At 35.2% G+C, this 12897-nt stretch overlaps 1 protein-coding gene across 3 annotated transcripts in view; it reads left to right on the top strand.

The window, feature by feature from the left end:
- The window catches only part of RIMS1 (regulating synaptic membrane exocytosis 1), a 486979-nt gene that overhangs the window by 189632 nt on the left and 284450 nt on the right, over positions 1-12897 (top strand). For all 3 annotated transcript variants that reach the window (XM_088024322.1, XM_088024321.1, XM_028097571.2), the window contains exons 3-4: positions 5830-6043; positions 8572-8583. In XM_088024322.1, the coding sequence (XP_087880448.1) occupies positions 5830-6043; positions 8572-8583 (226 nt within the window). The remainder of the gene's footprint in view (positions 1-5829; positions 6044-8571; positions 8584-12897) is intronic.

Genomic DNA, 12897 nt, shown 5'->3' with positions numbered 1-12897 from the left:
TGTGTTATGCATCTAATCACTACAAAAAGGTTTTTTAGGTTGTTTTTTGTGTATGTGCCTTGTATGGGAGTCTGAGTATTACTTTGATTTGCTGTCTATTGCTCACTTCAAGTGCAGTGGAAGGAATTAAGAAATTTGACATGAATCAGAGGATTGTAGCTGAAGTGGAAGACTGACTCTCACAACATCTGTCCCAGAGTCTTCCTAGGGAGTTTAGGGAAAAGCCAGAAATCTCAAAACTAAATTTCACAGATTCTCTCGCAGCTAGAATTCCTGATGTGGTTTAGGTTCCACCAGTCAGATGTGCTTTGTATGAGAAGAATTGAAGTGGAATTGAATGGAGGGCCAAGCACAGCATGCGTGGTAACCGTTTTGCTGGTCTCTCTGGCAGGCCCAGAGTGGCTGTGGTGGTGGTGGTTTCCAGATACTAACACATCAGCTGACATGGTGGGATACTAACGCCAGCAATTTGGGCAATGGCTTTCTGATCCTGCAACTTCCTGATCGAGGAACTTTGAATAGTTGGTTTATGCTTTTGTTTTAGGGAACCTTCCTGGAAATCAGGCTAAGATCCCACTTCTGTCCCCCTTCCAGCAGTTTTGTAGCACGAAATTCCATAACTTCATCTTTTTGCCTAGAAGACTGTGATGTTATTTCCAACTCAACTCTAATACAAGGGACTATTATTTCCAAGCATCATTATACAAAATTAGTCACCACTGGAATGCAGTGGAATTTTACTGCTCCTCTGTTAGAGAGTAGAATCAGAGGGACAGTTTCATTAAGAAGGGGACAACTGTGTTTTGGGGCTAAGAAATCATTTTTTAACTGCACATATGTCTTTATAGTCAGCTATGTGTGTTTATTGAGCTATCATTCATTAGAACATAAAAACTAGGTGTTTATTTGCTGATATGCAAAGACACTAAAAGACAATTGCAGCTTACATTTTTGAGAACTTTGAGAGCATTCACAATCGTATTATCTTAACATTCTTTCCTATTTCTTTGCTTTAGTAGTTCTACTGACATTACCACGTACTGTACTTTTAGTATTCAGTAAACAGTCCAAGTCGTAAATCATCTAGGAAAATGTTTTTGACTAGCTACACCAAAGAAATCTCCCAGAACTATTACTCTCTATGGAACTATTTACTTCCATCCCTTGTCGCTTGGTATATGTTGCCATCAACTGTTAATTTATGTTTACATATAACTTACTTCCTAAGTAGGCTGTACCTTCCTTGGAATAAAGAACTGTGCTTTAGAGTTGAAGTTAGTGTGAATTTTTTGACAATAGAGGGTGATGTCAAAATCTTTTAAAGCAAGCCTCCAACCTGTTCACTAGCAAAATGTTTAATTTCATTCATTGTCAGGTCTTTTCCCTGGACACCCCCAGGACTATTGGAGGCACTTAAACAATCTAACCTTTTCAGAAAACTCTCCTGGCTTTAATCTCCATGCCACTAACTTCATGGGGCCTTTATTGTGCTCTGTTTTTTGTGTCCTGTGCCAAGATTGGGGAGGAACACATAGGCCATTCTTATTGTTTTTCAGTACCCATGCCTTCTCACTATTGTATGCACACCCCAAAGCAGTTCTCCATTTTAGAGTGCTATGTGCAAACTACCCTAGTCTCTGCCCTCCTTTCATCTTAGGGAAAGCCCTTCCTTCCTTCCTAACACTTAGGCTCTTGAAATCTCAAACACTAGCTCCCAACCCCTCCTGCTCTAGGCAAATCTAGCCTAAACTTTGAAAAGAATAGCCAGGAAGAAAGGTGGAATTGTCTTCTAGCTTCTGACCACTTTGGGGACGGAGGAAGGAAAAATGCAAAATAGAAATAAATGAGGTACTGTGCCAATTACAAAGATTTCTCTGCATTCTACCATTACTGATCATTTAGCATCTTGCTATGTACCTCATTTGTAGTAAGTGATCAACAAATACTTATTAATAGGTAAGAATGTCATCAGTAATTTTCTGTTTAAATTATTTTGCATTGGGGCGCCTGGGTGGCTCATTCGTTAAGCGTCTGCCTTCGGCTCAGGTCATGATCCCAGGGTCCTGGGATCGAGCTCCGCATCGGGCTCCCTGCTCCACAGGAAGCCTGCTTCTCCCTCTCCCACTCCCCCTGCTTGTGTTCCCTCTCTCGCTGTGTCTCTCTCTGTCAAATAAATAAAATCTTTAAAAAAATTATTTTGCATTTATAGAATGATGTTTTTAGACATTTAGAGAATGATATTTAGATTTTTAGGCATTCATCTTTATTTCCTTCAAATATGTGCCATTAATCACCCAAACAACTTCTTTACAACTGGAATCTTGGTATTTCTTGAGTGCACTGATGTTAAAATAATGCAATGATTATTGCATAGTGAAACAATGGGGAAAAATCGCATCCTAGGAGAAAACCAAGGTTTCTCTATCAGTGCTTTTTTTTATAGTATTTTACATATTTTATAACACTCCATTTTCTATCTAGATAATTTAAATCTGAGGTTTTTGTGATCACATATATTATCAACCTTACTAATCAGTAAGAATATAGTGTTAATTCTAAAATTAAAATATACAATTATCTTTCTCTGATTTATTTCACTGTGCTGTATGGTGACTAACATAACAATAAAAAAATTATAAAAAATAAAATATACAATTAAATTTCACAGAAAAAAGATTTTACATTAGCGGTCCTGCATTTACTGACATTTGCTGGCATTTATAATACTGTACAATATAATATGTATTTCCATTTATTATTCATAATATAGCACTGTCACATACTTGATATGCATTAAAGCATTAAAACATCAGATACAAAAAATAAATATGCTGTTTATGGTTTCACTACCAATATCCTGATTTCAAAAGCAAAATTTAATATGAGGACAACATCTTGACAGAGTGAGATATCAGAGGTAACGTAAGGGGAATACAAATTGAGAAAGGGTTATTAAGGTTGATTTTTAAGAGACAGTTTAGTAGAGCATTGCAGAAGGTTACAGAATAAGGAGATTTTGAAGAAGTGAAAGTAATAAATGCCGTACCTTCCTCCTTCCCTGCCTTCTTCCCTGCCTTCTTTCCTTTTATAGTGAGTGCTGATAAAAAGGAACACATTGGGAAATAAGTTAGAGAGGTCGATGGGGACTTTGGTTGCACTTTTTCTCTCAGTGAAGAATAAGGGAGTTCCACCTGTAAGGAGAGGAAGAAGCCTAAGAAGAAAGAGAGTTGAAGATGTCAGAGAGTTCTGGGCTGAGAAACAGCATGATTTTCCCTCCCAATTCTCTCCCTGTGGGAATGTCCAAACCAATAGTATAACCATGGGCTGTTGCTGAAATCAGGAAGGAATTTTAAATACACATAGGAGGAGAGTCCAGATGTATATAGGCCACCAAGGGGTAGCTTCCAGGAGGATGTGAGTCCTGGTAGAGTTTGCAATGATGCTTGTGTGAATGGCCTCACCAGCTGTGGGGTGAAGCACTTGTCACAAGAAAGATGTCATGTTTAGAAATACTAATGGTATATGGGTATATATACTAAGAGTGACCAAATAAAATGCTATGCGATCATAGCAGGGTAAGTTTTCATCTCAGTGGTCAGGGCCCTGCACGTAAGTACTGTATAAAAGGCCCCTTTCGACTGGAACCTATAGGATGGACAAAAGTCCTTTATGTTTGAATTTTTAAAGAACAATGGATTTTCAAACAATTATACCTCAGTATAAAGCATATACTAAATCAGCTGCTGACAAACTGGTCCACGGGCCCAATCTGGCCTACTTTCTGTTTTGGTAATAAAGTTTTATTGAAATGTAGACACACTTATTATACTTATTATTTACATATTATCTATGATACTTTCATGCTACAGTAGAGTTGAGTAGTTGCAAAAGAGACTATATAGCCCACAAAGTCTAACATGTTTACAGTCTGGCCTTTTACTAGAAAGTTCGCCAACACCTATACCAAATCATATGCTGTATTATGAAGTAAGTTTATAGGGAAACTTTTTCCTTAGCCTAGCTCTCTCATTTATATTTACTTAAATAAATTTGATTTGCTGGTTCTTACAATAAATATTTACTCATACACTCCCTCTATTGCTTAGAGTTTATATCTGTTTCTTTGATTAGAGATACTTCCTTGCTCCCACTCCTTAATAATTATTTTCTTTAATAGAAGCCTTAAGATTTCCAATGCTATTTTGTAAGGTTGCTTTTGAAATAATAGATATCCACAGCTATTTTCTACCAACTTGAGCCTGGATTGACGGTGCATAAAGTATAAAAAATTTAATGTGCCAAATAACTTCACTCTTTAAGTTGACCAGGTATTCTTCCACTCATTGAATATAATATCACTATTTCTTTCTATGAACTGAAATTAGCTAGCCTTTAAATTGGGAAGGGCTTCAGATTCTAAACTTTATTTCCTAGTGCAAGTATGTTTGCTTTAATTATGAGAATTCAATAGAAGTGTCAGTTGGCAAAGCAGGAAAGGTATTTCAGAATTTTTAAAGTAATCGTTAAAATTCTGCTCAGGAGCTGTTGGCATTAAAAGAAAAATATCATGAAATCCCAGTACTGCAAACACTACAGTCCTTACACCTACCTTATTTGGTTCTGTTTCCAGGGAGTACCAGGTCCCACAGTTATCTCAGGTGTAGAGAATCAAGCTGACTGCCTGTATTAACAATAGCATGTGTGTACCCTGTGTCCTAGGGAACAGTCGCATCTGGCACACTCACTCAGGTCCACAAATGATTTCCCAGGAGTCTCTCCTTCGTTGTAATGGCCAACGGCTGTTGGCTAGTCCTGGGACAACTCTCTGAGTTCTCATTTATGAAACTAAGGCATATCCTTTCACTGGATGTCATAGTGTTTTGTACAGAACAGCGAACAGTTTCTGTTTGTAGCAATTTAAGATTGAGGGATTTGGTCTGACCGGGAGGGGAGGAGACTTGAGTCATATTAAGTGTGATCATTCTTATGGGAAATGATTTGCCTCAACAATTTCAGTTGCATTCATTAAATAAAGAGTGATAGCAGCTCTCCTACATATAACCTGAGAGAGATCAAGAGAGGTTGGGGTATGTAAAAATCTGAATATTTTGCAAGGTGTGGTTTAGAACTTTTCATGTGACGTGGAAAGACTAGTGAGCTCAATTATAATATAAGGTAACATTTTATATACTGTATGAAATCAGACACTTGATATTGAATATATAAATAGTCTCCAATAGGAGTAAAGGAAGATATTTTGTGGAACACAGATTACATAGCATTGTAGTTTAAAATAGTATTTTTCCAAGTATACATCATGCTCAAATAGTAGGCCATCAAATCAAGTTATTGTGACAAGCTTTTTTTTTTAATTGTAATCAGTATTAAACTTAAAATAGAATGAGAAAGAATATAACCAGAGTACATCATATAGAGTTAGGCTAGGTATTTTATATAACTTTTGCTTCAGTTGTATACTGCATGAGTGTAATTGTAAAGTGTTGAGTTCCACAGTCCAAATACTTTGAAAGCCACTTGTCTAAAAGATGGAGAGGCATGGAGTAGAAACGTGAATCCCACTGTTGGGACCACAACAGTGATTATATAGAGTCTATTTGTGTATGGTTCGTTGCTAGTAAGCAAAATTGGGACTAATGGAATATATGCGAATACATTTTTTACCATTGGAGGTAAGATGAGTGGGAAAAATTGCTTTGTGTGTTCTGATTTAGTTTAAACAGTTGCACTGCTGTTCCATTAGGAAAAATTGTTTTTGTTTTTTGTCTTCTGTAATTTACTTAGCTTGCTACCATTTTCTCTTTTGCCCAGGAGATTGCATCAACAATTTGAAAGCTATAAAGAACAAGTGAGAAAAATAGGGGAAGAAGCACGGCGTTACCAGGGAGAGCACAAAGATGATGCTCCGACTTGTGGAATCTGTCATAAAACCAAGTTTGCCGATGGGTGCGGCCATCTCTGCTCCTACTGCCGCACCAAGTTCTGCGCCCGCTGTGGAGGCCGCGTGTCTCTGCGATCCAACAACGTGAGTGTTCCCTGAGTGTGCGAGGCACTCTGAATGAGGGTAAAAAGCAGTGCACCTCCCAGGCAGAAAACACACGCGTGTTAGAAAGTAGACCTGGGCATAAATGTACCCATTACTGTGCCCTTTTCCCATTTTCTGTGTTTTTCATTAAGTTCAGAGTAGTGGAGTAGTGATGAAAATAAGTCATAAAAAGATGCTTTGCAAATGTATCTTAATAAATGATTCCCATTCAAAACCAACAGATTATCTGTGGGAGTAAATTTATTTTCTGAAGAATGTAGTAAATGTAGATTTAGTCTCATGAATTATGAAACTCTTGCAAGTTGCTATGGCCAGTTCTTCTTGTAAAAAGGGAAGAAAACCTTTCAGTTTCTGCAACATTTGTTTCATATTGAATGAAGGTAAAATGTAAGGTAAACTGTGTGGCATTAAATTTAACCCAAGATAAGATATATAAAGCAATGATTAGTTCCTGTGAGAGTAATTTCCTATTTCTTGTCATGGTAAGGTAATGCAGCACTAAGTTTCTCATAGGGAAATTATTTGGATATTTAAAGAGTATGTCAAAATACACTTTTGTAAATTGGGGGGATTTTTGCACTTATTTTCTTCTCTATGAGATGTAGTCTCAATCTGATGCAGTTTCCTTGTTTGGCTTAAATAAGAGCTGGTCTTCTGTTATGCAGTGCTTTAAATATATACAATTTTTGAGGCACTCAGATGCTCATTTAAGAGGACTAAATATGATTATTTATGAAGTACTAGATAAATTCTAATAGTTTAGAATACATTTTAATGTACTTTATTATATTCCCTATCTTAGTATGATAGAATTATTTATGGGGATGTCTGGGTGGGTTTTCTTTGATATAGGTCTGCAGTATAATATAGAACAGTTAAAATTATCATATACCTAAAGAATTCCCAGTATTTCTCTAAATAATTTCATATATTATTTAATCATGCATGCAATTTAACATAGTACAAAGTTATACTTAAAAATAACATGAAGCTTTAAGCGCTCTTGATGTTTTCCTAATTGAGAAAATCACAGTTAAAATCAAAATCAATCTCCCTATCAACAGTGTATTCATTGGTAGTGTAGTTGAATTACAAGTAGGGTATTCTAAAAACCTCTCCAGTGGAATTAAGATATTCTTATAATAGTAAAAGAGATATATCTTCTAATTTAAGGTGAGCTCACTATTATTGTTGTAGCCTTGGGTAGGCCTTGGCCTTCTCTGAACAACAGCTTCTTTATCTTTGAAACTGGATAGTAATAATTATTGTCTATGATTACTATGAAAATTAAAATCTAGGTCTTTATGATATAGCTTTAATTTTTCTTTAGGTGCCATTCTGATGACCAAATAAGTTTTCCTCTTTTCCTGCTAAAAGTTCTTTAATAAATTATCATATGTGATATTAAAGCCTTTTTAAAACAACCTGGGGTCAAAAGAGCATCTGGCGCATAAAAAGGTGCATGAGACCTATTTGTTAATTCTTCTTTGGTGTTCTTTAATGCACTATTTTGAAATGAATTCCCACAGATGATACCTGGGAATGATAGTCAAAATATTTAACAAACCATTTGTATAGGGGTACTGTCCAATCGGAAAGGTCCTGGCAGTGAGTACTAATGTACAAATCAGCAGAGTGGAGATGCTGACTCAGCACCTGTATTGTTGACTGTTTTTAGCCTTCTACTACAGGTTTGTGGAAAGCCAATAACAATACAGTTAACTATTGATATATTAAAATTACTTGGGTTAAACTCATGTTTAAAGGAAATTGAGCAAAGAGGTACCTCTGCTTTGGAGAAGACACCTGAGCCTAATGTGGTCTACCCGTCTTCACAAAACCCATCCAACTTGGGAAAAATATTCAGAAGAACAAAATAAAAGAAAGTACTGCCTCAATCTTGGGCATAAGTCAAAAATATTGCATGACTGTATTGTGTTGGCTTTTCCTATAAGATTATAAATGTTGAGGTGTATCTTACAAATAAATATTGCTTGTGGAATAATTTATGGCTACAATAGTTAACATCTTTTTTCTCATTTTTATTTCTTACAAATATTTCCCATTCTTAGATTTTCCAAATTGTAACTATAAATATTTTAAAAGTAATTTGATAAAATTATTCACATAATTTTATGGATTTTAATAAAATGTCTTTTCAGTAATAGGAAGACTAAATATAATAGTGAATTGGGATTTCTTTCTGAATAATGTTTTAAATATAGATGTAATAATCCAAGTTCTAAAAATTTTGGAGATTTATAGTGACCAATTTTTGTATCTACTATAGCAGGATCTGCATATGTTCATTTTCAGTGAAAGCTTGAACAGTGAATATTTTGGGGAAGAGTAAACATTTATTTTTAAAAATACCTGTGCTCTAATACTTTAAAAATAATACATGATTATTTTCTTAAAATCTGTTTATTAATATATGCCTTATTTTTGTTTTTCTCTTCTTCTTTTTCCTCTCTTTTTACTCTGCTTCCTTGGATGCTTTCCCAAAGGAGGACAAAGTGGTTAGAATCCATGCTTTCTTTTCTATCATTTGTTATTATAATGTTGTGAACTTTATTAAGTGAATGTTTTGCCTAGTCTTGTTAGTCACTATAATTTCACAAAGAAATTTTATGTTAGGAAAAGGTCATTCCCAGTTCTCATAGAAAAAAAAAATAAAATGAACATCTAGGGGCATTACAGAGTTTTATATTAATAGGTAAAGTCTGGGTAGTTTGAGTTCATGGGAATAGTGATATTTTAATATAATTTAAATCATTATGAACCAATTTGTCCTCTCAGCTGAGTTTTGATGATGATTCCATCTGCAATAAGGAATAAACTCAATGAAACAATAAACTTCAATAGGTTGTACCTTTCTCAGCACTCAGTAGATGCATAGGCAGGTGATTTGAAATTTTATTGCAGAAGGAATTGAATGTACTGATTTAGTGGCAAGAATGAATCAAATTAAAATCAAAAGCTCAAAATAAAAAGATTTTTCTATAGAACACGAGTGGCAGAGTTGTTCTATTGAACCACATTTTGCCCTTTTTTTTCCTCTCTCATGCATAGAAATCATTCCCTAGGGTAGCGAAAGGTCACTTTTCACTCTTATCAGCTATAGAAACCACAGAGGCCGAACTTACAAAGATAGGATCCAGTCAGAACCTTCAGTCAACCTGTTTTTTGTATACAAGATATATGGTTTCATTTGGTGTAAATTACAATTTCCCCAAAGCTCAGTAATTTCCCAATATGAGACTGAGGCAATGAGTATTTTAAGTTCAGTATATCAACTCCGCTGCCTTTGTTCGACTGTTTTAAAGTTTAAATGATGTACTGTAGTGCATACATAGCAAGCATGACATGAAACAACATTAATCTGTCTTTTTAATCTTGATGCTAATATATGTTCATCAGTTTTTTCTATGAGAAAGAAATCAGGTTGAAAATTATATAGGATAGTTTGTTTTCACTAAATGTCTTTGCCTGTACCATTGGTGGCATGTGAGATCATCTTAGGGGCTATTATTTTAATGCATTAATGTACTGTATTAGAAAAAATATGGAACTAGAATATCACACCTTTGGTTTCATGAATCTTACTTTGAGTGAGTCTGCATTTAAAATGTAGATAATTTTAGATTCCTTTAAAAAATAAACATTTAAGTAAATAATAATGCTGGTTCTTTATAGACCTGGTGGTGTAAGACTTCAGGTACTCCTCTAGGGCAGTCCCTTTAGCAGCACAGCCCTTCCCATAATGGTAGGTTATTTGTGCTTATTATGATTACTGACTGTGTAATGAGAATTCAGGTGCATTTTGTGGTTCTCCGGCTAAAAATGGAGTGGAAAGACCTATAAGATACAATCACTTTCAGTTATTTTCTTTATTTTAATTATAATGCTTATATCTACCACTTATTTTTAAGTACTTTGTCATAATTTCATTAAAACCCTTTTTAGCCGATTGAGGTTGTTCAAGGAATTGCCTTTCTAGTCCAAGGAAACTGAAACCAGATTTTGTTTTAGTTGTGCTAAAGAGAATAACTGAATAATAAATAAAGTGCTTGATTGTTGGTTCTTTCCCTATTCCTCTGAGCTCTTTTATTTTTGGTTAAGAAATTGTAATTTATAGGTGTGTACGTGTTGGTGTGAGTGGAAAAGCAAGAGGACTAAGAGCGAATAAAACTTTTCTAAAAGCAATCTACATCTTGATCAATATAATGAATTCTGCTTAGCCTGTTAAATTGGTGAATAAATATGACTAAAATACTAATGTGCATGATATGAAGACCTAAGGATAGCTAACATACAAATATGTCTTTTATTAAGTCCAGCAAAAAGTATTGATGATCATATTTTTTTGCGGGCTGGCAGTATTTTATTTTAAAACTTCACTCTTAGCCTAAATCACCTCTCATAATAACTTGAAGGATGGTGTACTTGCTTATAAGGAAAATGGCTGTCATAATCACTTTGCAATTGACACATGGAATAGCTTATAATAGGAGAGTATTTTATATAAGTGCCTAGTCTCATAGGTAAGATTATGGTTATTTATTTCACTGAAAGCCCTCTCCCTATACCTAAATATACAGGGATAGTGCCAAATTCCCCACAGTCTGCTTAAATTGCTTTTGACTTTGTTTTCTACTCTCTATTTGGTGCTTGAGTATGGAATTTAGGTAACTCGCTTGATAACATGAACACTTTGCTGTTGGTAAATCAGCTTCCTTGAATCCTCCAAATTAAATTCCTTTGGGACCCCATAAATTTTCATCAGTGTTTCTTTTTTGGTTGGGTTAGTGGGATTGTTTTACAAATATAGCCACTAAAAATGAACTTGCCACACCTCTGGCTAATCTTTATTTTCACCAAAAGTGTCAGGTTTTATAAGTTAAGAGTGTTTTATATTAAATGTCAGCAGTACCATGAAAAACAGAACCCTACCATTTTCTCATTCTTTCCAAATATGAAAGCTGCACATGCCTACCTTTTGAACATCATGTGTAAAAAAATGCTTTTATATATCAAGATAATAATTAATGAGGTACTATGTTTACAGAGTCATGATTTTTTAAACTGGCTCCTTACAGCTTTTCATTAGCGTTTGTTTTTAGAAATCATGTTAAATGATATGTTAATGAAGGAAGTATGTTTTTGTAGAAAAAAGTTCATAAAAGGTAGGGATTGGATAGAATGGGGCAGTGGCAACAGAATTTGGAACTGGCCTTATCATAAAGTGTTATCTGTGGGATAATTGGTTCTTAATAGCAATAAAGAACTTTGCTCTCACAGACTCTGATCGTCAATACCAAATGAAGATTTAAAGTGAATGTTAGTTTGCCTGGGCTCAATTTCCTGTTCTCAGTCTTTTTTTTTTTTTTTTTTTTTAGATGCTTTGATGATGGCTTTTTCTGCAAGAACGTTCTCTTAGAGATTCTTCCCAGAAAGATAATATAGGCTTAAATTAAAGTTTTAGAATGTAGACATATAGATAAACATATCAATAAGGAGATTTAGGGTGCATCAAGAGGAGGACTTTCATTAAGCAATTTAGTTGATTAGATTTCTCATGCTATTTCTTATTTTGTTGTGCTTATCCTATAGGGGAGTAACACATCAAGTTGTAAAAACTATTGTGTTAGGGGCACCTGAGTGGCTTAGTTGGTGAAGCGTCTGCCTTCAGCTCAGGTCATGATCCCAGGATCTTGGAATCGAGTCCCGCATCAGGCTCCCTGCTCCACGGGGAGCCTGCTTCTCCCTCTCCCTCTGCCTCCCTCTCTCTGTCTCTCATGAATAAATAAATAAAAATCTTTTTTTAAAGATTTTATTTATTTGACAGAGAGAGAGAGCACACATGTGTGAGCGCACAAGCAAGGGGAGCAGCAGAGGGAGAGGGAGAAGCAGGCTCCCCCCTGAGCAGGGAGCCCTATGCAGGGCTTGGATCCCAGGACCCTGGGATCATGACCTGAGCCTAAGGCAGATGCTTAACCACCTAACTGAGCCACCCAGGTGTCCCATAAATAAAGTCTTTAAAAAAATCTATTGTCTTAGATAATTCAGAAAGTTGTAAGTTTTTTATTCCAAATTTGTTTTAGGAATTTGTTACACTATTTTTCAAGGGTATGGAATCTTTTTTTTTTTTTTTTAAGAGGGTGTGGAGCCCAACTTGGGGCTTGAACTCAAAGTCCTGAGATCAAGACCTGATCTGAGATCAAGAGTCACTTAACCTAATGAGAGGTGCCCCATGGGGCATGGAATCTTAATCTCTTGCACTTAGCATTACGATTCTGGGAATGTTTGCTAATATTCAATAATCATTAGGAATTTGTAATCCTGGCTTTGCTCCACCCCAAAATCATTATTTAATGCACTTATAAAACTTGTTTGAGGAAATTACAATTTCACAAATCAATGTTAAATACAGATGCATAGTAGGACAAAAGGAGTTCCACTAGAGTATAGAAAAAAATCATCCCTTGTAGTATAAAGAAAAGGGCTGTGGTAGAAACAGCTTTCACAAAGCTAAAGACTAAAACCATGGGCGAACTCCCTGGTTTTTGTGAACGTAAGTTGTCAAATTTCTTGTTTATATACCTAAGAGTTGAGTTACTGAGTCATTTAATAGCTCTATGATTAACATTTTGAAGAATTGACAAACTGTTTTCCCTAACAGCTGCACAGCAATGTGTAAGGGTTCCAGTTTTTCCACATTCATCAATACTTGTTATTCTCTGTTTTGTTTTGGTTTTTTTAAGCCATCTTATTACATGTGAAGTGATATGGTATCTCATTGTCCTTTTTATGAAACTGTTTTTTCTTTTTTA

The sequence above is a fragment of the Eumetopias jubatus genome, unplaced genomic scaffold, assembly GCF_037043125.1.
Source record: "Eumetopias jubatus isolate StellerSeaLion01/CBP00866 unplaced genomic scaffold, mEumJub1_p1.0 scaffold_6, whole genome shotgun sequence".
NCBI lineage: Eukaryota > Metazoa > Chordata > Mammalia > Carnivora > Otariidae > Eumetopias > Eumetopias jubatus.
Note: the sequence above shows the minus strand (reverse complement) of the source record. Positions and strands in the feature narration are given on the sequence as shown.